The sequence below is a fragment of the Branchiostoma lanceolatum genome, chromosome 8 (assembly GCF_035083965.1).
Source record: "Branchiostoma lanceolatum isolate klBraLanc5 chromosome 8, klBraLanc5.hap2, whole genome shotgun sequence".
NCBI classification, from domain to species: domain Eukaryota; kingdom Metazoa; phylum Chordata; class Leptocardii; order Amphioxiformes; family Branchiostomatidae; genus Branchiostoma; species Branchiostoma lanceolatum.
In genome coordinates this window covers 13,306,758-13,332,328 of record NC_089729.1, presented here as the reverse complement: position 1 = coordinate 13,332,328, position 25,571 = coordinate 13,306,758, and the positions used below count along the sequence as shown (strand labels likewise).

At 42.7% G+C, this 25,571-nt stretch overlaps 1 protein-coding gene across 1 annotated transcript in view; it reads right to left on the bottom strand.

Annotated features, from left to right (window-relative positions):
• The window catches only part of LOC136440650 (IgGFc-binding protein-like), a 42,789-nt gene extending 17,636 nt beyond the window's left edge, over positions 1-25,153 (bottom strand). Inside the window, exons 1-17 of the mRNA XM_066436741.1 lie at positions 24,814-25,153; positions 24,574-24,653; positions 12,254-12,682; positions 11,410-11,657; positions 10,717-10,854; positions 10,426-10,556; positions 9,816-10,111; positions 9,315-9,514; positions 8,981-9,056; positions 8,502-8,627; positions 7,940-8,065; positions 6,363-6,488; positions 1,368-1,475; positions 1,105-1,230; positions 842-967; positions 579-704; positions 316-441 (exon numbers count right to left, since the gene is read on the bottom strand). Coding sequence (XP_066292838.1) covers positions 316-441; positions 579-704; positions 842-967; positions 1,105-1,230; positions 1,368-1,475; positions 6,363-6,488; positions 7,940-8,065; positions 8,502-8,627; positions 8,981-9,056; positions 9,315-9,514; positions 9,816-10,111; positions 10,426-10,556; positions 10,717-10,854; positions 11,410-11,657; positions 12,254-12,682; positions 24,574-24,640 — 2,575 coding nt within the window. The 5' untranslated portion in view covers positions 24,641-24,653; positions 24,814-25,153. The remainder of the gene's footprint in view (positions 1-315; positions 442-578; positions 705-841; positions 968-1,104; positions 1,231-1,367; positions 1,476-6,362; positions 6,489-7,939; positions 8,066-8,501; positions 8,628-8,980; positions 9,057-9,314; positions 9,515-9,815; positions 10,112-10,425; positions 10,557-10,716; positions 10,855-11,409; positions 11,658-12,253; positions 12,683-24,573; positions 24,654-24,813) is intronic.
• Positions 25,154-25,571: the final 418 nt, after the last annotated feature.

The following is a 25,571-nucleotide window of genomic DNA, read 5'->3' as shown; positions in this document are numbered from 1 at the left end:
AAGTAATTAATGCAATGGTTGACTAATGTCCAACGAAATTCTTTGTTCCTACCAGTACAGGTAAATCCGTCCCCGCTGTAACCGTCGTCACAGCTACAGGTGTACGAACCGGGTGTGTTAGTACAGGTTGCGTCGGCGTGGCAGCTGTTCGTGGTGTCATCTGCACATTCATCGTCATCTGGGGGAACAAACAATACAAGATACCAGCGCTAAATAAAAAAGGTGAAAAATCTTTATAAACATTGTGAAAGGAAACGTAAGGAAAGTAATTAATGCAATGGTTGACTAATGTCCAACGAAATTCTTTGTTCCTACCAGTACAGGTAAATCCGTCGCCGCTGTAACCGTCGTCACAGCTACAGGTGTACGAACCGGGTGTGTTAGTACAGGTTGCGTCGGCGTGGCAGCTGTTCGTGGTGTCATCTGCACATTCATCGTCATCTGGGGGAACAAACAATACAAGATACCAGCGCTAAATAAAAAAGGTGAAAAATCTTTATAAACATTGTGAAAGGAAACGTAAGGAAAGTAATTAATGCAATGGTTGACTAATGTCCAACGAAATTCTTTGTTCCTACCAGTACAGGTAAATCCGTCCCCGCTGTAACCGTCGTCACAGCTACAGGTGTACGAACCGGGTGTGTTAGTACAGGTTGCGTCGGCGTGGCAGCTGTTCGTGGTGTCATCTGCACATTCATCGTCATCTGGGGGAACAAACAATACAGGATATCAGCGCTAGATTAAAAACGTGAAAAATCTTTATAAACATTGTGAAAGGAAACGTAAGGAAAGTAATTAATCCAATGGTTGACTAATGTCCAACGAAATTCTTTGTTCCTACCAGTACAGGTAAATCCGTCCCCGCTGTAACCGTTGTCACAGCTACAGGTGTACGAACCGGGTGTGTTAGTACAGGTTGCGTCGGCGTGGCAGCTGTTCGTGGTGTCATCTGCACATTCATCGTCATCTGGGGGAACAAACAATACAGGATACCAGCGCTAAATAAAAAAGGTGAAAAATCTTTATAAACATTGTGAAAGGAAACGTAAGGAAAGTAGTTAATGCAATGGTTGACTAATGTCCAACGAAATTCTTTGTTCATACCAGTACAGGTAAATCCGTCCCCGCTGTAACCGTTGTCACAGCTACAGGTGTACGAACCGGGTGTGTTAGTACAGGTTGCGTCGGCGTGGCAGCTGTTCGTGGTGTCATCTGCACATTCATCGTCATCTGGGGGAACAAACAATACAAGATACCAGCGCTAAATAAAAAAGGTGAAAAATCTTTATAAACATTGTGAAAGGAAACTTAAGGAAAGCAATTAATGCAATGGTTGACTAATGTCCAACGAAATTCTTTGTTCCTACCAGTACAGGTAAATCCGTCGCCGCTGTAACCGTTGTCACAGCTACAGGTGTACGAACCGGGTGTGTTAGTACAGGTTGCGTCGGCGTGGCAGCTGTTCGTGGTGTCATCTGCACATTCATCGTCATCTGCGAACAAACAATACAAGATACCAGCGCTAAATAAAAAAGGTGAAAAATCTTTATAAACATTGTGAAAGGAAACGAAAGGAAAGTAATTAATGCAATGGTTGACTAATGTCCAACGAAATTCTTTGTTCCTACCAGTACAGGTAAATCCGTCCCCGCTGTAACCGTCGTCACAGCTACAGGTGTACGAACCGGGTGTGTTAGTACAGGTTGCGTCGGCGTGGCAGCTGTTCGTGGTGTCATCTGCACATTCATCGTCATCTGGGGGAACAAACAATACAAGATACCAGCGCTAAATAAAAAAGGTGAAAAATCTTTATAAACATTGTGAAAGGAAACGTAAGGAAAGTAATTAATGCAATGGTTGACTAATGTCCAACGAAATTCTTTGTTCCTACCAGTACAGGTAAATCCGTCGCCGCTGTAACCGTCGTCACAGCTACAGGTGTACGAACCGGGTGTGTTAGTACAGGTTGCGTCGGCGTGGCAGCTGTTCGTGGTGTCATCTGCACATTCATCGTCATCTGGGGGAACAAACAATACAAGATACCAGCGCTAAATAAAAAAGGTGAAAAATCTTTATAAACATTGTGAAAGGAAACGTAAGGAAAGTAATTAATGCAATGGTTGACTAATGTCCAACGAAATTCTTTGTTCCTACCAGTACAGGTAAATCCGTCCCCGCTGTAACCGTCGTCACAGCTACAGGTGTACGAACCGGGTGTGTTAGTACAGGTTGCGTCGGCGTGGCAGCTGTTCGTGGTGTCATCTGCACATTCATCGTCATCTGGGGGAACAAACAATACAAGATACCAGCGCTAAATAAAAAACGTGAAAAATCTTTATAAACATTGTGAAAGGAAACGTAAGAAAACTAATTAATGCAATGGTTGACTAATGTCCAACGAAATTCTTTGTTCCTACCAGTACAGGTAAATCCGTCCCCGCTGTAACCGTCGTCACAGCTACAGGTGTACGAACCGGGTGTGTTAGTACAGGTTGCGTCGGCGTGGCAGCTGTTCGTGGTGTCATCTGCACATTCATCGTCATCTGGGGGAACAAACAATACAAGATACCAGCGCTAAATAAAAAAGGTGAAAAATCTTTATAAACATTGTGAAAGGAAACGTAAGGAAAGTAATTAATGCAATGGTTGACTAATGTCCAACGAAATTCTTTGTTCCTACCAGTACAGGTAAATCCGTCGCCGCTGTAACCGTCGTCACAGCTACAGGTGTACGAACCGGGTGTGTTAGTACAGGTTGCGTCGGCGTGGCAGCTGTTCGTGGTGTCATCTGCACATTCATCGTCATCTGGGGGAACAAACAATACAAGATACCAGGGCTAAATAAAAAAGGTGAAAAATCTTTATAAACATTGTGAAAGGAAACGTAAGGAAAGTAATTAATGCAATGGTTGACTAATGTCCAACGAAATTCTTTGTTCCTACCAGTACAGGTAAATCCGTCCCCGCTGTAACCGTCGTCACAGCTACAGGTGTACGAACCGGGTGTGTTAGTACAGGTTGCGTCGGCGTGGCAGCTGTTCGTGGTGTCATCTGCACATTCATCGTCATCTGGGGGAACAAACAATACAAGATACCAGCGCTAAATACAAAAGGTGAAAAATCTTTATAAACATTGTGAAAGGAAACGTAAGGAAAGTAATTAATGCAATGGTTGACTAATGTCCAACGAAATTCTTTGTTCCTACCAGTACAGGTAAATCCGTCGCCGCTGTAACCGTCGTCACAGCTACAGGTGTACGAACCGGGTGTGTTAGTACAGGTTGCGTCGGCGTGGCAGCTGTTCGTGGTGTCATCTGCACATTCATCGTCATCTGGGGGAACAAACAATACAAGATACCAGCGCTAAATAAAAAAGGTGAAAAATCTTTATAAACATTGTGAAAGGAAACGTAAGGAAAGTAATTAATGCAATGGTTGACTAATGTCCAACGAAATTCTTTGTTCCTACCAGTACAGGTAAATCCGTCCCCGCTGTAACCGTCGTCACAGCTACAGGTGTACGAACCGGGTGTGTTAGTACAGGTTGCGTCGGCGTGGCAGCTGTTCGTGGTGTCATCTGCACATTCATCGTCATCTGGGGGAACAAACAATACAAGATACCAGCGCTAAATAAAAAAGGTGAAAAATCTTTATAAACATTGTGAAAGGAAACGTAAGGAAAGTAATTAATGCAATGGTTGACTAATGTCCAACGAAATTCTTTGTTCCTACCAGTACAGGTAAATCCGTCCCCGCTGTAACCGTCGTCACAGCTACAGGTGTACGAACCGGGTGTGTTAGTACAGGTTGCGTCGGCGTGGCAGCTGTTCGTGGTGTCATCTGCACATTCATCGTCATCTGGGGGAACAAACAATACAAGATACCAGCGCTAAATAAAAAAGGTGAAAAATCTTTATAAACATTGTGAAAGGAAACGTAAGGAAAGTAATTAATGCAATGGTTGACTAATGTCCAACGAAATTCTTTGTTCCTACCAGTACAGGTAAATCCGTCCCCGCTGTAACCGTCGTCACAGCTACAGGTGTACGAACCGGGTGTGTTAGTACAGGTTGCGTCGGCGTGGCAGCTGTTCGTGGTGTCATCTGCACATTCATCGTCATCTGGGGGAACAAACAATACAAGATACCAGCGCTAAATAAAAAAGGTGAAAAATCTTTATAAACATTGTGAAAGGAAACGTAAGGAAAGTAATTAATGCAATGGTTGACTAATGTCCAACGAAATTCTTTGTTCCTACCAGTACAGGTAAATCCGTCCCCGCTGTAACCGTCGTCACAGCTACAGGTGTACGAACCGGGTGTGTTAGTACAGGTTGCGTCGGCGTGGCAGCTGTTCGTGGTGTCATCTGCACATTCATCGTCATCTGGGGGAACAAACAATACAAGATACCAGCGCTAAATACAAAAGGTGAAAAATCTTTATAAACATTGTGAAAGGAAACGTAAGGAAAGTAATTAATGCAATGGTTGACTAATGTCCAACGAAATTCTTTGTTCCTACCAGTACAGGTAAATCCGTCGCCGCTGTAACCGTCGTCACAGCTACAGGTGTACGAACCGGGTGTGTTAGTACAGGTTGCGTCGGCGTGGCAGCTGTTCGTGGTGTCATCTGCACATTCATCGTCATCTGGGGGAACAAACAATACAAGATACCAGCGCTAAATAAAAAAGGTGAAAAATCTTTATAAACATTGTGAAAGGAAACGTAAGGAAAGTAATTAATGCAATGGTTGACTAATGTCCAACGAAATTCTTTGTTCCTACCAGTACAGGTAAATCCGTCCCCGCTGTAACCGTCGTCACAGCTACAGGTGTACGAACCGGGTGTGTTAGTACAGGTTGCGTCGGCGTGGCAGCTGTTCGTGGTGTCATCTGCACATTCATCGTCATCTGGGGGAACAAACAATACAAGATACCAGCGCTAAATAAAAAAGGTGAAAAATCTTTATAAACATTGTGAAAGGAAACGTAAGGAAAGTAATTAATGCAATGGTTGACTAATGTCCAACGAAATTCTTTGTTCCTACCAGTACAGGTAAATCCGTCCCCGCTGTAACCGTCGTCACAGCTACAGGTGTACGAACCGGGTGTGTTAGTACAGGTTGCGTCGGCGTGGCAGCTGTTCGTGGTGTCATCTGCACATTCATCGTCATCTGGGGGAACAAACAATACAAGATACCAGCGCTAAATAAAAAAGGTGAAAAATCTTTATAAACATTGTGAAAGGAAACGTAAGGAAAGTAATTAATGCAATGGTTGACTAATGTCCAACGAAATTCTTTGTTCCTACCAGTACAGGTAAATCCGTCCCCGCTGTAACCGTCGTCACAGCTACAGGTGTACGAACCGGGTGTGTTAGTACAGGTTGCGTCGGCGTGGCAGCTGTTCGTGGTGTCATCTGCACATTCATCGTCATCTGGGGGAACAAACAATACAAGATACCAGCGCTAAATAAAAAAGGTGAAAAATCTTTATAAACATTGTGAAAGGAAACGTAAGGAAAGTAATTAATGCAATGGTTGACTAATGTCCAACGAAATTCTTTGTTCCTACCAGTACAGGTAAATCCGTCCCCGCTGTAACCGTCGTCACAGCTACAGGTGTACGAACCGGGTGTGTTAGTACAGGTTGCGTCGGCGTGGCAGCTGTTCGTGGTGTCATCTGCACATTCATCGTCATCTGGGGGAACAAACAATACAAGATACCAGCGGTAAATAAAAAAGGTGAAAAATCTTTATAAACATTGTGAAAGGAAACGTAAGGAAAGTAATTAATGCAATGGTTGACTAATGTCCAACGAAATTCTTTGTTCCTACCAGTACAGGTAAATCCGTCCCCGCTGTAACCGTCGTCACAGCTACAGGTGTACGAACCGGGTGTGTTAGTACAGGTTGCGTCGGCGTGGCAGCTGTTCGTGGTGTCATCTGCACATTCATCGTCATCTGGGGGAACAAACAATACAAGATACCAGGGCTAAATAAAAAAGGTGAAAAATCTTTATAAACATTGTGAAAGGAAACGTAAGAAAACTAATTAATGCAATGGTTGACTAATGTCCAACGAAATTCTTTGTTCCTACCAGTACAGGTAAATCCGTCCCCGCTGTAACCGTTGTCACAGCTACAGGTGTACGAACCGGGTGTGTTAGTACAGGTTGCGTCGGCGTGGCAGCTGTTCGTGGTGTCATCTGCACATTCATCGTCATCTGGGGGAACAAACAATACAAGATACCAGCGCTAAATAAAAAACGTTAAAAATCTTTATAAACATTGTGAAAGGAAACGTAAGGAAAGTAATTAATGCAATGGTTGACTAATGTCCAACGAAATTCTTTGTTCCTACCAGTACAGGCAAATCCGTCCCCACTGTAACCGTTGTCACAGCTACAGGTGTACGAACCGGGTGTGTTAGTACAGGTTGCGTCGGCGTGGCAGCTGTTCGTGGTGTCATCTGCACATTCATCGTCATCTGGGGGAACAAACAATACAAGATACCAGCGCTAAATAAAAAACGTGAACAATCTTTATAAACATTGTGAAAGGAAACGTAAGGAAAGTAATTAATGCAATGGTTGACTAATGTCCAACGAAATTCTTTGTTCCTACCAGTACAGGTAAATCCGTCCCCGCTGTAACCGTCGTCACAGCTACAGGTGTACGAACCGGGTGTGTTAGTACAGGTTGCGTCGGCGTGGCAGCTGTTCGTGGTGTCATCTGCACATTCATCGTCATCTGGGGGAACAAACAATACAAGATACCAGCGCTAAATAAAAAACGTGAAAAATCTTTATAAACATTGTGAAAGGAAACGTAAGGAAAGTAATTAATGCAATGGTTGACTAATGTCCAACGAAATTCTTTGTTCCTACCAGTACAGGTAAATCCGTCCCCGCTGTAACCGTCGTCACAGCTACAGGTGTACGAACCGGGTGTGTTAGTACAGGTTGCGTCGGCGTGGCAGCTGTTCGTGGTGTCATCTGCACATTCATCGTCATCTGGGGGAACAAACAATACAAGATACCAGCGCTAAATAAAAAACGTGAAAAATCTTTATAAACATTGTGAAAGGAAACTTAAGGAAAGTAATTAATGCAATGGTTGACTAATGTCCAACGAAATTCTTTGTTCCTACCAGTACAGGTAAATCCGTCCCCGCTGTAACCGTTGTCACAGCTACAGGTGTACGAACCGGGTGTGTTAGTACAGGTTGCGTCGGCGTGGCAGCTGTTCGTGGTGTCATCTGCACATTCATCGTCATCTGGGGTAACAAACAATACAAGATACCAGCGCTAAATGAAAAGGTGAAAAATCTTTATAAACATTGTGAAAGGAAACTTAAGGAAAGTAATTAATGCAATGGTTGACTAATGTCCAACGAAATTCTTTGTTCCTACCAGTACAGGTAAATCCGTCCCCGCTGTAACCGTCGTCACAGCTACAGGTGTACGAACCGGGTGTGTTAGTACAGGTTGCGTCGGCGTGGCAGCTGTTCGTGGTGTCATCTGCACATTCATCGTCATCTGGGGGAACAAACAATACAAGATACCAGCGCTAAATAAAAAACGTGAACAATCTTTATAAACATTGTGAAAGGAAACGTAAGGAAAGTAATTAATGCAATGGTTGACTAATGTCCAACGAAATTCTTTGTTCCTACCAGTACAGGTAAATCCGTCCCCGCTGTAACCGTCGTCACAGCTACAGGTGTACGAACCGGGTGTGTTAGTACAGGTTGCGTCGGCGTGGCAGCTGTTCGTGGTGTCATCTGCACATTCATCGTCATCTGGGGGAACAAACAATACAAGATACCAGCGCTAAATAAAAAACGTGAACAATCTTTATAAACATTGTGAAAGGAAACGTAAGGAAAGTAATTAATACAATGGTTGACTAATGTCCAACGAAATTCTTTGTTCCTACCAGTACAGGTAAATCCGTCCCCGCTGTAACCGTTGTCACAGCTACAGGTGTACGAACCGGGTGTGTTAGTACAGGTTGCGTCGGCGTGGCAGCTGTTCGTGGTGTCATCTGCACATTCATCGTCATCTGCGAACAAACAATTCAAACATGAGTTCAACAACCTTATAGTTTGATGTAATATTAAGAGATTTTGAACAAGTCTTCTTTTGTTTGTTTATCATGTTTTGTGGAAGATACAAACACTATTTTCGTTAGTATGATATAATCTAAATTAAAAAGATCCTTTGGAGAATTCTGTTTACATTCATCATTAATTGTTGGAATAACCTCAACATTTGAATCAACTTCTACTATGACAAGTATGAAAATCTCATTTCTTTGTTTGGTGTGATAATTCCAACTCCAAAATAAAATTTTAGAAATGATTAGCTTATTTTTCAAAGGTTGGGAATTGAACAAAAGGTTATACATGTATATCCTTTTTGATAAAAGAATACTAATAAAGGAAGAAAACATAACCCACAACTCCAAGTAATAGCAAGATCATAAAGAATGATGTTACCTGTACACGTGTATCCATCTCCCGTATACCCAGGGTTACACGTGCAAGTCGCACCGGTCCCAGGAGCTGGAATGTCTGTACATTCAGCGTTGGGATCGCAAGGGTCGGGATCACATCCATCGATATCTGCCGAAAAAGACAGAATATCATACGGTGTGGGAATTCTAATAATGCTGAAACAGTATATTGCGAGTTTATTCATTATCAGCGGCATTTTTAGTGGATCAATGCTTATAGAGGTTACATAATGTTATAGCCTGTAGTTATTTTTGGGTTGGATCATCCGTACGTGAAAGTGCTGAAATAAGATAGTTCGGGGGATGGGGATTATATCAAAATCTACTACGTCCAAATCAAGTTTGCTTTAGAATTCTATCTTTGTTTTTACCATTCTCTTCATTGTGAATTAAAGCAGTCAGAAAGCCGTCTCTGTTGACCCAAATAATCAATATACTATTTAGTATTTTATATTCTCTTACCTCCACAGACGATCGTGTTAACTGCAATACATTCACATTGCTCACCGGGTTGACCATTTCCCCATACTTCCCCAAGCTATAACGGTGTAAAAGGGGAATAGATTTAGCTGAAAGCAACATTTTTAGATGTCCAATGTGTACACTGCAAAGCTAGAATCTTGTAAATGATGATAGCTTGAGACTATATTATCTGATACAGAGTTGATCCATGATGTGTGTGTCTATCTCCTCAAGGAAACCATATACACGTACATTGAACAAAAGTTGTAAATGACGTCTGAGGCATTTAGGGTGATGGCATGACACATGACACATAGATAGTTAATCACAATACCGTATAATAAACATTTCCGTCGATGCAACCACAGTCCCCTGGAAGTACGCAGCCCAAACCACTTTGGATGTAGCCTGCATCACACTCGCAGCCTTCTACACAGGGAAGGTTGCAGGCGACTGGAGCGTTGGGGTCTATGCAGGTTGCAGGGCAGGCACTTGTGCAATCACTGTACACACTGTTTGCCGGACATGGCAATGCTGTTGAAGATAAAGAAAGAGTCAAATCCTGCTCTGAAACAGTTTCAGGAATGTTTTCGAATGGGAACTGTAATTTATATATATTTATATATATATATATATATATATATATATATATATATATATATATATATATATATATATTTTTTATACGTATGTGTATATGTGTGCGTTTCTGTGTGTTCAAAACAAATTGTGTGTGTGTGTCACTTTGTGTTTGTGTGTGTGTGTGTGTATGTGTGTATGTGTGTGTGTGTGAAATTAGAATACATCGTAGATCAAGCATCAGAATCGCACGTACGACAAATTTCCGCAGTTCGCCAACTGATGGCGTCAGCCGACACGCCTTCTGCCACACAGGCGTCAGCATATGTCTCCAGGTTCTGGCATAGCCCGTCGGTCCCATCAAAGACACACATGTCAAAGACGCAGTTGTCAAAGAAGGCCTGCGGATCCACGACCAAGTGGCAAATAGCAAACGGGCCGCCCGGATCTGTTATCATTCCGCACTGGTCATCCTCCGACACTGCAGTCTCCAATACCGGGTCACAGTCGGTTGGAGGGTCGTCCGTCGGGCCTATGACACCTCCAGGACAACTGAGGTGGATGATTATGCCTCATTACATACAATGAAGGCATTGTTTGTCAATGATTTTGGAAAGGAAAACTTTTTTCTTTTAAGTTGTTCTCGTTGTGCAAATGTAATGAGTGACTGTCCAAAGTATATAAATCAGTTTTCATAGTTCAAATCCATTAGGAATGTAGAATACTGTGCATAAGTTTATGATGTAACAGTAGCATACATGGGAAAATGGTTTTAAGGTACGTAATTTGATTAATCAGGACCTAGATTAGGTTGATATCGATGCATTTAAACACGTTTTATTTAGGGATATGTACACATCACTTACGTTGATAAGTCGGTCACATGGGAATTCCCGAAAACGGTATAGCTCTGGCCATTCAGGTCATTGGACGGGTCACCGTCGAAGTCACCGCACAGTCCACACATGTCACCCATGTAGGTGTCTGGAACCACAACCTGTATAAGCATAGTGACATTATTACCCAAACAGGTCAGCATTCATTCCATCAGATGCGTATTCACTACTCCCGACATTTGATTTGAAATATGGCATTTACTTGAATTGATAATGGCACTTACAACATGGAACATATTACTGTCTGTGTAATACACTAACCTTAACTTGGTGATCCCCGTCGAAGAACACTTCCACGCACGGTTCTACTAACAAAACTCGAACATATCTGCCGGTCAGGTGGACTTCGATCTTGCCGGTTATTTCGTGGTAAGGAAGCGATGTGGGGTCTCCGTCCACCTGTTTGAAGAAGAAGTGTACATTCTATTATTTGTTAATCGAAACTGTGACTTTAGTCTAGCTAGAACACATTAGCCAAGTTCACCGATACAGTGTTATGACATCTCTTTAAACATATTTTCTGTGATGCATCTGTCCCTCACTCCGTGGCCCACTAGTGTTCATTGTGCTTGTCGAAAAGAGGTAGGGGAATTTCCCCGGTACAATGAACCTGTAAATAGTACACATAGTGTCTGTTTTCTCTGTCACGAGCAGTGGAAGAGTAGCTCATCTGTTCATTGAGTTCATTTGAGCTTAACTGGTTCGAGATCCCTTTCCTTTCCCTTCCTCACTCACTCACTCACTCACTCGCTCACTCGCTCACTCGCTCGCTCGCTCACGCACTCACTCACTCACTCACTCACAGGGGGGGGGGGGTATATTCCTGGGGGTAGGGGTATAGTCACCATCCTTCCTGTTGACTACTGATGGAACCGGACAGTTCCAGGTCTAGAGTCTTTGCTACGACAAGCTATCGCTACAACAGACAAGTTCAAAACAATGTACATAGCTGACCGTCACATCTTTGCCTTGAAGAATCCCGATTTCGATGCCGTACGCTATAACGTATATTTCATGGGTCTCGGAATATAATGGCCTGTTGGCTAGCGGTTCATGTACTGTTTCCACAGTAAAGTCGTTGTTTACACAGTCCTTGGCAAGCGTGTATCTGCACGCGCCCTGGAAATCATGACGCCTGTTGTCGAACGTTATGAAATGTGGATCCCCAGATGCAGCGCAGGTGCCTCTGTCGACCTCGCACGCTATATAAAACAATACGGTTGTAAGCGACGCGGAAATGTCTTGAACAAGTTCGCCTTTGGCTAACTTTCTGTCTATAGCTATCTACGATACAAGCACTGGTGAAGATTTTATTTTAGTTTGCCCTTCATCTATCTTTAAAAACACCAACAAAAATGCTACATCCATGTAAAACTTTCTCTACGGCAGCATACTCGAGGGCTATGTTTGTGCCTCGAAAACAAGTAACATAGCCCTAAGAGACAACAAAAATATACATAGAAAAATGCAGTGTGTACTATTAGTGCTTTGCAATGACAGCCGTCATGACCGATAAATGGCAGATAGATCGAGCATTGGACACCCTATGAATTAGAAACTTCTATGTCATAGCATGTAAAAGTACGTCGGTGCAGTCGTGAACCACCTGGTCAATTAAGAATTCAATATTCATATATATTTAATATTCAATTAAGAAAAAAAGCAGGGTAAAGACAAAGATGCAGGTAATGTTTTCACGGAACATGTAGCATTTTGCTTTAAAGCTCTACTGAAGTCTTTTAGTGATAGGTTGGTTACCTCCACCCTCTAATGTGTTTTGTGACCATGGAGTACTTACGAGAAAGTGTTTCACAGATGAGGGTATGTGTATCAATTTGATCACAAGGATGATCCCTCCACTGATTTGATAGCCCTGGTACACTTGGTATGTTTTTTTCGATGCGAACACAGTCTGCTTCGCCGGGCCCATTGTTGGGCTCCCCGTCTGCCCAGTTGTCGTAGCCTGACAGTAATTCCCCATCTATCCACCTGTGGTCTCCCTCAACTTCTTCATCTTTCAGCCCAATCCAGGTCGCAAGCCCGTCGCTTCCATCGCCCCGGTTGTTCCGCAGGGCTACAATGAAGTCGTTGATGCCTTGGTCTTTCGGAAGAGCTAGGCGGGCATTAAGACCTGCGCAAAAATCCACCGCTTGCTGGAATGTGGTGGATGGCTGGATGAAGAATTGATAGCATCTGGCACCGAACGCGGTCCAGCCAGGATCGCAGTCTGTGCAGGGAGGTTAAAAGAAAGCAGGTTAAGGACTGTAATCCATCATCGATGCTTAGATATATTCGATTAAATACGTGCTCTCATGGGATTTCGATAAAACGAAAACAAATGCTTTTGAAAAAAAGGCTGCTATCTTTTGCCAGATTGTGTTGTGGAAATAGATCTGAATCTGCATCTATATAGCCGGTATAACCGCCCTTCGGCATAACACACCAGCTCGGCCGTAGATACCGGTTCTGTAAGTAGAATAGTTGGTTTCGAAGAGTTAATCCGATGTCAAAGCAAATTAAGTTGGCCTAGCTGGGCACACCGCCAGCCTTCCTAGACATCTTAATGAAAAACAATTCAAATCATTCACATTGTTACAGTAAGACGAAGTCAAAAGGTCATGTTGATCTGATTATTTGGATAACATTCCTGGGGACGCCGAATCTAATGCGAGTATGCAAATAATAAAAAAAGCTTTGGCCAAAAAAACTTGCCTTCATTATTGAATGTTATTTGTATTGAAGTTCTATTCTAAGAATCACTGAAATTACAGCATTTCCGTTTTAATTAGGCACATTTCTGTCTAAGCTACCAGAATGCCACAAATCACTGAGATACGCCCTGTCAAACATGTCAAAGGGTAGAGTAGAGTAGACTCAGTAGAGTAAAAAGGTATATTAGTAGAGTAGAAAAGATTGTTTTAGCCAGGTAGGAAAGGAAAGGAAAGTGATCTTGATCCAGTTTAGCTCACTGAAGACTGGTTGTGACAGAGAAGACAGACACATCATGGAAGGGATCGCACGCGCCGGATTCTCATGACAAGAACGCAACAGAAAAGGTCTATATGTTGCCGTCGCCATTAATGCACATTGTCGGTCTTTTACACCGCAACAGCTTTTATTGTCAAAACAACTCATCACCCAATATCTGCTTGAAACGAACCCTACCAGTGCAGACCCATAAATGACTCACAAGGTGAATGGCCTGTTTAACAATTCGGTCAAGATAAGGGTGCTTTTAAAATATTCCAAAAACGCTAAAAGCTGTTTCGGACAATGTGCATCATCTCGCGCATCCCAGCAAACGATATGCCGAATTACAGACCAATGCAGCAAAGGGATTGTGTGTTGTAGCTGCGAACGTACGCACACTTACCGATAGAAACAGCTACGGTGTTTAAAAAAAAGTTGCACCATCTTGCAATTTTGCTTTTGTTACGGCCCCCATTCCACTGGGACGGTGCTCTCGCCGCTCTCTCCTGGCGACCTCAATTTGGCCAGATCGCCGTGAGAGCGCCGAGAGCGCGACGAGAGCGCCGTGGGAGCGCGGAGGGAGCGCGGCGAGAGCGCCATGCGCGCCGTCACCTCGGCGATGGTTTTGAACATGTCCAAAACAGTTGCCGTGAGAGCGCCGAGGATGGCGATCAAGTAAAAGAGCGCCGTGGGAGCGCCGAGAAAGCGCACAGCGAGCGCGGTGAGCGCCGTGAGAGCGCCGTGAGAGCGCCATATGAGAGCGCGGTGAGCGCCGTGAGAGCGCCCAACGTGTGATCAAAGGGCCGCAGCGAGCGCTCAAGGATCGCAGCGAGCGCTCTACGAGGATTGAATGGGCTCAACTGTAGTTCAAACAAATTTCATTCTTGAACTGGTAAATCTTGAATTTCTGGGAATTTTCTGGTCAACTCATACTTTTGCTCATAGGTAATACAAATGGAAAATAACTACAATTAAGTACATGCTTTCATTCAGATAAAATTCCAAGTTTTATTGTCAGTAGTTTTAGAAGTATTTCAAAATTCTGTGATTTATGTTCCTATCATAACGTCGCATGATAAAAGACATTTATTGCCAACAGGTTACATGACAGACAACACAAAAAAAACATATTTGAACATAAGTTGAACATACATATAACTTAAGACACACGCGGAGCGACCGTGCATCAACCAAAATTGAATTTACTTCCCCCTTGATTTCATAATTTAGATATGATGCAAAAGGCAAATGTATGACTTCAAAGACAACATAGCACACAAAATGTTTAAATTTTTATTTATTTATCTCTTGAATTCGTTGAGTGATCTGTGAAGTCTTTAATCACTCATCAAAGGTTGCTGAGATTTGAGATTTTGGTCGCGCAGAGAGCGCGCAAGGGTCGTCGTAGAGATTCCACTTGAGCAGGTTTTCCAGGAGTTCGGCGCTCTCACGGCGCTCTGGCCAATTTTAGGTCGCCGTGAGAGCGCGGCGAGAGCGCCGTCCAAGTGGAGCGGGGGTATAAGTTGCATCTTGGGCCTCTAGATAGGCCTCAACAGCATGCATGACATCATCATCAGTCTTAAAACGGTGACCACGTAAGTGGGACTTCAGAGGACAGGGTGACCTTCATTCCCGGAGTAACAAGAGTCCATAGGACACAAACCTCTGTGAAGTTATAACCATGGTGTTTGCGTTGCTACCCTCTTTCATGCCAAATTTCAGAGAAAACCATTAAAATTATATTGATTCATAGGTGCAAAGACACAGACAAAAAGAAGTCTGAATGTCTTATCTTAGCAAAGAAGACCATTATAGAATTTCCCCATAGATTATGTAAATAAGGCCCTGATTCATGGTTTATATCTAATAGTGTTCATCTTAACTTACTTTCCAAATGCCGCAAGAATGAAAATACCGTACCATTATTTACCACTAGTACGGAATCATGGTGTTATTAAGTATGCAAATTAGATAATCATTTTCATAATTTTCATATCGATATTCAGAAAGAGGGTCCAAGTTACCATTCTGGCCACCAATCGTGGTCTGTTCTCTGGTCACCAATCGTGACAACACCGCATCACATGCCCCGCTCTTGAGCCGTAAAACATTCAAAGGACTCAGACGTTAAGCTTTCGGGACGTCGACGTGGATAGCTGAGCGTACTTAGCAATTAGTGTGCACTACCCAGAATACCCAGGAAAAGACAGATGCTTTCTACCAAATCCTAACATAGACCACTTTTTCCGCCTAAAAACTGTCAAGATACATTCGACCAACAAAGCATAGATTACAACATCCATAAAATGCCTGATATGGAAACGACAGAGGCCGAAGGCCTTCAACCAACAGAATGCATTAATGACGAGGTTTGGAATAAACTTAGAAACAAAGTCATCCATTCTGTAAAGATAGTAAAGAAAGCTCAATATGCCAATAAGGTACAACAGTTGAAGCAAGAAGCCCCATCAAAGTGTTGCAAAGTACTTAAGTCTGTATGCAACATTGCAAAACCATCCAGCTCCATACAAGTACCTAATGTCGACCCAGCAGACCATCAAGCTGTCGCGGATAGGATAAACAAACACCTGTCCAGTGTCTCCCAGCTGTCCCCTCCTGCATGCACCACAGAATCGCCTGCCTGCCTACCTACCAGAGTCATCCCACCCACCCACCACAAGTCCAACCCTAGAAAATGTACCAGGAACTCAGTCGTATCAGTGTCCTTAAGACCGGTGGGTCGGACGGAATCGCTCCTTAGGCTTGTCAAGATGTTGTAAACTTGCTGACTCTCTAGTAGATGTTTTCAACATATCATTTAGAGAAGAAGTCGTCCCCACCCAATGGAAAGATGCTGTCGTTGCTCCTATTCTGAAAGAAGTTGTTGACAAACTGCGCCCAATTTCCCTCACAGCAGTCTATGCCAAGATATGCGAAGGCTCAGTGGCGAAGTGGGACACATTGGACATCTAGACTAACATCTATTGGTGGCAATTCGGAGCTCTTAAGAGAAGTTTCACGACCCATTGCCTTGTGCGTCTGACACATTTCCTTTACCAGGGTGCAGGAGAAAGCGGCAACATGGGAAGACTAGTTCTAATCTACTTGACAAATGCCTTTGACACCGTCAACCATCAACATTCTATCTGTAGATAACTGAGCATGGGCACAAGAGCTTCCGTTATACCATGGATTGTGAGCTACCTGACAAGAAGGCAACAGAAAGAACACTACGTATCTGCCTTGTTTCACCTGGAAACACTGACTCAAGGAGTGCCACAAGGCAGCAAACTAGGCCCTGTCATCTTCGTATGTATGATCAACGATGCAAGTCAATCCCATGACGATCGGTGGACGTCCTCTTCAACACCCCTACCCATGCACTAAGTATCATGCACAACCGTCAACAGCTTCTCGAGTTAGGCTTTCCACAAACAAACTCACACACATACAAAGCCCAAAGCAGTACTGTAGGAATGCGCCAGGTGAACTGTTTTCGAACTTGACCTCCGTTCCCACCACCGCTTGTTACCTACCAAAAAGCATGAAGATCCATCAACGTTTTCGTCACTTTTTTGCCTACATACAAACACAAAAACATGCAAAGTCCACTGCAGTACTATCGGAAAACTATTTTCAAACTTGACCTTCCTTTGACAATGGATTATCAAACTCTTTTTATTCCGTATGCGGAGTAAGACAAGGATGTAATCTCAGCCCTTTGTTATTCAATTTATTCATAAATGACATATCTGAGTGTTTTGATCCCACGAAATGTGATCCTGCAGTCCTAACCTCAAAATCCCTAAATTGTTTATCGTGGGCAGACGATCTCGCTCTGATATCATCGTCAAAACAAGGGCTACAGCATGTACTGATTGCCTAGAAAATTATTGTGAGAAATGGAAGCTATCTGTCAATGTTTCAAAAACCAAGGTTGTTGTTTTCGGCAAAGGTTCTAAGAAGAAATACAAATTTTATATTTACGACAAAGAAATAGAAATCACTGACAGCTATACCTACCTCGGTATTCCTTTTACATCCTCGGGTAAGTTTAAAACTGCCAGGAAATATTTAAAAACCAGAGCAATGAGAGCACTTTCTAAACTCAAGGCTCTTTTACTCTCTAACAATGACATTTCAATCAATCTCGGAAAAAAACTATTTGATAAATTTGTGAAGCCCATCTTTATGTACGGCTCAGAGATCACGTGCTTTGACCGTTCTTCCAAAACTAAGAAAATTATTGCATCGCATACCGGCAACATCCGTGAATCTTCTCAAAAGGTTCTTTCAACTTTACTTAAAATACTTGATATTCAAAATAACTTTCCTGCCACCATTCGAAAAACCACCTATTCCGAATCTAATAGTACTTATATTGCATGTTTCGAAAGAAATACAGGTAAAGAAATACTAATGCGTCATGCCAATAGCCAAACTCTACGAGAGAACGGCTTCAAAATCATAAACCTACACGCAAATCAACATATTCCAGAATTTGACATCATTGATATACGTTTCCAGAAATTCCTATTAGGCATACATGCCAAAGCCTCAAACGATGGTGTCAGAGGAGAATTGGGAACTTTCCCATTGCTGATGGACGCAGAAATGCAACTTGTAAAATACTGGCGCCGCTTAGTTCATTTAGCCGAAGTTACCATACTTAGGGAAGCATACAATACTGTTCTTTTAGGAGAACATGATTGGATTGTCCACGTGAAAAATATCCTCAACTACCACGGTTTTGGACATTCATGGCTGAACCCGAAGTCATACAATATAGATATAATCAACACTCAGTTTCGACAACGTCTACAAGATATTTATTTACAAAATTGGCATTGCGCTATTTGAAACAATTCCAAGCTTTCCTTTCTTTCTACCTTAAACAAGAATTATAAGCAAGAAAATTACCTTTCAAACATTAAGAGCCTTGACGCACGTAGAGCAATCACAAATCTCAAAATTGGTTGTCATGAATTAAGTATAGAAACGGGGGGATTTCAAAAAACTTCCTATCGACCAGAGGGTTTGTCCATTTTGTCCAGAGGTAGTTGAAGACGAATATCACTTTTTGATTGTATGTCCCAAATATTTTGATGTACGTTATTCACTATACTCAATGCTATCGTCGGATCTACCCGGATTTATCTCAATGGACTTGAATAGCAAATTCAAGTACATAATGAAATGTGACAACCCATGCATGGTACACATTGGGAAGTATATCAAAGAATGTCTATACGTTAGAAACTCCTCCAATGATTGTAAAATCCCATTGTCATCCCATACTACTACACCATATTGTATAACTTAAAGATTGACTGATTAGCCTAATAGAATGTTACCTATGTACCAGTGAATGCCATACTTTGTACCTTGTAGAATTGTTGTGCAATAAAGTTATTATCTATATATGTATTAGATACATGTTAGCATGAAACAATGGAACGATAAAAAGTAGATGCTCCTGCAAATGCAAATAATGTTCAAAACAACAACGCCAAATCTATGGTCTAAAAGTACTACACAGTTAAACACAGACAGAGATACCTTTTATCAATAAGAAATAAAACCACTCGATGTCCCCGACAATGCAAATTGTATACTTAAACAAGACCCTACAATAAAAGACACCAATGGAAAGGTTTAACACCAGAGAGAACTTTGTCTTGTTAAGGAATATGATACAAATACATAAAACTGGTGAATGCATTAATGGTGCATGCAATTTTTTTAATTTTTTTCTTCTTTTGTATAGCGACCATAAAGGTAACAAAAAATGAAAGTTAAATAAAATAGCTGGGATAAATATGAAGATTGTGGACCGTATATCCCAAACCAACAAGGCCTGGTAATGCTACGTTGTCAAGCTAATACTCATTGAAGTCATTACTTAATGATTTGATGAATTTAACGTTCGTATGAATTCAAAAAATTAGCAGCAATAAGACCATACTTCAAGATAATAGTGAAAACGTTATACTCGAGAAAATTGCTAACCTTGCTCCGGCATTATAAGAAACGACATACAAATAAATGACAAACTTCTTGAAAACAAATGGCTTCATGCTGCATAGTTTCTTTTGTTGAATTTTTTTTCCTAAACACACAGTGAAGGTGGGATAAACCAACTGTTGTTTCTAAACATCATCAACAGTTTTCAACGAACGAGGCAAGTAAATACTACAATGCCTAACAAATGCACAGAGACGTTCTAGCAAGAAAACAATTTGATATTCCTGCAAAAACAAACACATCTGCAGCAAATAATAAAAACGACAGGGTCGCTCAGCTTCTTTAGGGATGGAAAAATGCCCCTGTCATACTTCTGTTTACCGCTGGCTTCATGTGATGGTAGTGGTACGTTTTTGGATCGCGGCATCACTGCCATCTCTTTGGATTCTTGTTTTATGAAAGGAAGTGCCAAAATCCGCAATGCTTTCTGATATATCGACTTCGCACGTTAACTGCTGAATGGTGCATAAGAAAATGTTTCCTATAATTTCATATAATAGTAAAGCAACCCAAGAGCTAACAAACTATATAAGTCAAATAAAGCATCTGATCTTGGTGTCAAGTTTGTTAACTACAATTTCAAAAGAAACATGTCTTGAAATACTACACCGTTAAACAAACAGGTCTATTTAAAGCAAGAGAAAATAACCTATTTAAAGCAATAGAAAGTAAGGTATACTTTTTTATGACCGTACGTAGAATGACAGCAATACAAATTTTATTCGCAAGAAAGAACACGGCCTTCCTGGAGAAAGTGGACAATCCTGACCCGAATGAATGATATATCCATTAGAACTGAGCAATCAAATGATGCGTAATAAATTTTTTATAAACTACGCACAAAAAGTTCGGAAACTTAACTTTGGTCGATCATATCTCCGTTGTTTCTTGATCAATTTCAATGATTTATATATCATTGAAAAGCTTTTGTGATTTTCTTTCCCATGATACTTAACTTATTATTGTTGTAAATTAATACAACGAGCACCAGACCTGCTTATGCGAGCGAGTCTCATAAAAAAAGTGCCCAAATTACCCTACTAATGTAAAACGCTCAATTCAGTATTTTGTCTTCTGCTGGTAGCACGTGGCTTTTGTACGAGGGTGATGTGAAACTTGAACCAACAAAACACATTAATATGAAAGCCAAGGGTAGTCTTCATCCAAAAAAAAATGCGTAAAGGAGCCTCAGTTGTGATGAGGGTGGCTTAATACTGACTACACAGCCCGGCACATCCTCCTCATGCTTGTCACCAGTTTTGGTACGCGGCCCCTGGCTATTCTTCCACAAGGAGTCGTCGCAGGTCGACCAGTGTTGTTCTGTTGATCACAACTGCATGCACAGCTCGCCCAAGCTGATCAGTGATCACAGAGTCTGAGACTGTGTTCAATTGTTGTTGAGATCTGGGCTGCAGGAGGGCCATTCTATCCTCTGTATTCCTGCATAGGTACTGGAGGTGGTCTGAAATGACTCTCACAGACTCATTCTGTATGGACGTGCACTATCATCTTGAAAGAAAGGTGTCTCTATATCGACACATCGAAGTTGCTTAGGATGATTAGCCTGTTTTTTTTTTTCCGCTGGCAGTTAGCGTTGTACTGCCTCACACTATAACACTGACCCCAACAAACAAACAGTCAGTCTATCTGTGTAACAGTCAGCATAGGGTTCTCCTAGCCGCCCCAACACTTTAATTTACCCATCCAACAGTCGAAATAAACCTTCTCTTATCTGTAGCTGTGAACATAACATTCCACCACACACTGTTCCATTCACGATTTGGACGACACCACCACTAATGGGTTTGGCGCTGCGCTATAGGTGTTTGACACTATTATGGAAATTTGGGCACTTTTTTTCTACAACCCACTCGCGTAAGCAGGCCTGGTGCTCGCTCCATCAGATGGCAATTATAATGAGTAGGGTATCATAGGAAAGGAAATTACACAGGCTTTCCAACGATACATAATACATTGAAATTGATAAAAAAACAATGGAAATATGATCAATCAAAGTAAAGTTTCCAAACTTTTTTTGCGTAGTTTATTTCCCCACGTTAAACGACCCAAGACCCGAGAACAAAGTCAGATGAAGCAACTGTTGCTGATGTGAAGTACAATCTGCAGATTTTAACAAAGAAGACCGAAGATACTACACTGTGAAATATAAACAAAGAAATATCTAGCTAATAAACAATGAAAAAGTTTGTTCTCCTGCAAATACCACACACAAAAACACAAGAAAGAACCTTAATTTGCTCTAGATTAAAAGTGCTACATGGTGCCTATTAGATCTCCTCCAGTAAAACAATCTGACAATCAAAGTCAAAGGAAGCATTTGATGTTGGTGTGAATTTTGTTTTAACTACAGTTTTCAACTAGCAATGCTTGAAAAGACGACGCTCTTAAACAGATACAAACACACGTTTTAGTGAGGGAATGTGAAATGATTTGATGCTCCTACAAATGCGAAATGACATACCCATTCATGACACCAGTAAAACGTTAGACACAAGACAAACCTACACCCAGGCCTCATCTGTTTAACCAATGACGTTTTGAACACGAACAGCTGAATGGTGCATTAGAACTGACAAAGAAAAGTCATAGAAATCAAATGATATTGTGGATAATACGTTTGCGAAAGAAAATCTCAAACGAAGAACTAAGAATGACATACTGTCAAACAGATACACAGACACATGTTTGCAAGAAACAATGAAACGATTTCATGCCCGTGCACGTGCAAATATAACATACCTATCAGGTCTTTGAATAAAAGTAATCCAGTGAAAGACACAAGAAACAAGAAAAAAGGAAAGAATGCGATGCTCATGCAAATTCAAATAATATTCAAGGCCCTACATATATTTTAGAAGACACCAGTTAAAATTTTGTTTGGACACAAGAAGTTTTATTTGCCCAAGACTGTTGATTAACAAAATGTCAGATTTCTAAGCGATATAATGACATATCAATTGAAAATAAGCTGTAAAATGGTGCACAAGAGATCCGAAAAGGTCTAAGATTTCTTTTGTCAAAACGACCTAAGAACTAGAGAACAATCAGAGTTACATATCTTATGTTTCTGTCAACCCTATAGGCTGAAATTTTCTCCGACAAAGATCATTAAATAGCAAACAATTAAACAGGCACAGAGAATACCACAATGGCAAATAAATACGAAAACACGTTTTTGCAAGAAAATGTAAGTCGACTCGATGTCCCTGAAAAACAAATACTTAAAAAGTAAATAATGTAAAAGACAGGGAGGGGTAGTCAGCTGTTTCAGGCATGGACAAATGACTCTGTTATTTATCCGTATCGCGTTGGCTTCATGTGATGGTACGTATCCGGCTCGCGTCATCACTGCCATCGTTTTTAAAATATTTTCATAAAAGAAAGCATGACGGCCGGTTGCTAGGGAATCTTTCCCGTTGCTAGGCGTGTCCACATATACCAATAACACAAGGTAGGTGTCTGCTTTGTTGATTATGCTGGGCGGCTTCATTGATGATCGCTATGCGGATTCCCTGCCAATTCCTGTGCGGCTCTCTGGTCGGAGCCTCCCTGACAGATTTCTGGGCGGCCTGGTCCCCAAGCAGCTCCCTGGCTAAATGACTCCTTAAGCGGCTACTAAACAGATTCCTGTCCGATTCCTGAGCGACTTCCTGCGTGATTCCTGGGCAAATCCGTTTGCAATTTTGGATGACTGCCAGGACGATTCCTGGGTGATTCCCCGACTGATCAGGATTCGTGAGCAGTTCGTAAGTACTTACGTGGCTCTCTGGCCTTTTCCTCGGCGGTTTGTTGTCTCCTTGGCAGTTCTCTAGTCGATTCCTGGGCGGCGTCTAGCATGATCCCAGGCAATTCCTGGAGAGCTCCCTGGCCGATCTTGGTGCGACTCCCTGGCAGATTCTTCGACGGCACCCTGGCCGATTCTTGGGTGGCTCCTAGGTCAAATCCTAGGCGGGTTCGTGGCCGATTCCTGACCGGCTCACTGATCGATTCATGGGAGGCACTCTCGCCGACTCCTGGGCGGGTCTGTGACGAATTCCTGGGTGAGTCCCTGTGCGATTCCAGGGCGGCTCCCTGGGCAAGTGATGCGCAGCTAGCTCCCTATCCGATTTCTCGGAGGCTCCTTGGTTAGTTCCTGGGCGGCGTCTAGAATGATCCCAGGCAATTCCTCTTCGGCTCCCTGACCGATTCTTGGGTGGCTCCTTGGTCAAATCCTGGGCTGATCTGTGACGGGCTCCTGGGTGACTCCCTGTACGATTCCTGGGTGGCTCCCTGGGCAAGTGATGGGCAGCTCCCTAGCCGATTTCTGGGAGGCTCCCTGGTTGATTCCTGAGCGCTCCCTACATGACCCCTGGGTAAATCCTTGTGCAATTTCTCGGCTGCTCCCTGGCCAATTCCTGGGCGGCTCCCCGGCCGATTCCTTGACGGTTCTTGGGCGGTTCATCGGCGGCTCATGGGCGGCTCCCTTGGCCCAGGGGGCTTAGGTTTAACTCTCTGGCTGATTTTTGTGCTGCTCTTGGGCGGTTGCTGTGATGTATCTCGGGGCTGTTCTTTGAGGTCTCCCTGACCGACTCCTGGACGGCTTCACCGGTCGACTCCTGGGCAACTCTCTGGCCGATTCCTCGGCGGCTCAGTGATAAACACTTGGGTGGGTCCGGTGCCGATTCCTGGGTGTCTCTCTGGCTTTTTTTGTGCCGCTTTTGGGGCGGTTATTGGGATGTTTTTCGGGGCTGTTACTTGCGGTCTCCCTGACCGACTCCTGGGCGTTTTTTCTTGAGTGACTTCCTTGACTCACCCTGCTCTATGATCGTCTCTTGGCTGGACCATGGGAAGGGTCCCTGGCCTGTAGGCTACTAGACTTGCGGTTACATGCGTGGTTAATTGTGTGACACGTTTGGTGGCTCGGATTTCATTTATTGCTCAAATCATGATTTCCGGCAAAAAAACCTGGGTCTGTCGCTGACCATGCTAATCAAGATTCATGATTGTGGTCTGATCAATGTCTTTCATTATCGTACCTCAATGAAGACCTTCTATTCTAAAACTACATTGTGTAAATTAGGAGATCTTCTGCTTCACAGAGAAATCAGTAATATCTCCACCCACCTTGTGCATTCGTCCCACCGATCGAGGCGTACAGCAGAAGAGCCGAGACCAACACAGTCAACTTCATGCTTCTGACGTCGCTGTGAGAACAGAAAAATACCTTGTCAATTGATCACAGGTAGCAAAATACGGTGCAAAGTATGAAAACACAAACACAGAAAAAAGATATGAGAGCAATGCACTGGAAACAAGCATATGATATAAACTTCGCAAGTTAGAGCAAGTGTACATATTTCTTACCGTATGCTGTGTCTTGAAGAATGTCGTGAAAGTGGATGAAACCTCGGGGCCGGCGATCTGAACCGTCGTCAGTTCCGCGGCGCCCAAACTTCTCTTCGTACACAAACCACGATCTGGTGTCGTCGAGAGACGACGTCGAAATACTCCGGTGTGTCAGGTACGGGCCGTTATGTCGCCTCAAACCCGGGCTGCTCCCATTGGTCCGTATTTTCGGAGCATCACGAGATCATCTCTCCGTGAATCAGCGTCGGCCAACTCATGGCGATTGCAGTTGCCACGAGTACGGAACTGGTGAAGCTAGACGTGGCAATGGCAAGGACGCACCTCGTGAGAATGGCAAGGACGCAACTGGTCTCCGCCGGTGCCTGTCGCGCCGCACGTTCTCCTCTGTTGTCAGTAAACAATAACCTTTTTTACTCGCCGTTATCATGTTTCTGATCTGCCTACCTTTCATCGGAGCGGCTTCGCGACTATCTCGCACCAGGTGAACACATTTCTTGTAAAACACCACAAAAGGATTAATGAACAGTGAACATCACTCCACTGTATTAAAGGCGAATACAGCAACTGAGGCAACAAATACGAAATCTGCAATGTTTGTAGACGATATTGCTTTTAATCTCAGTATTGACATTTTGGTGCAGTAATTGTTTTTAAATTTTAGAGTGGCTGGAGATCATTCATCTCTTCTATCGAAGTCCCGCCAACAAAAACAGATAATAACGCTGCGTGGATGAAGATATTTTTTCAACCTTTCT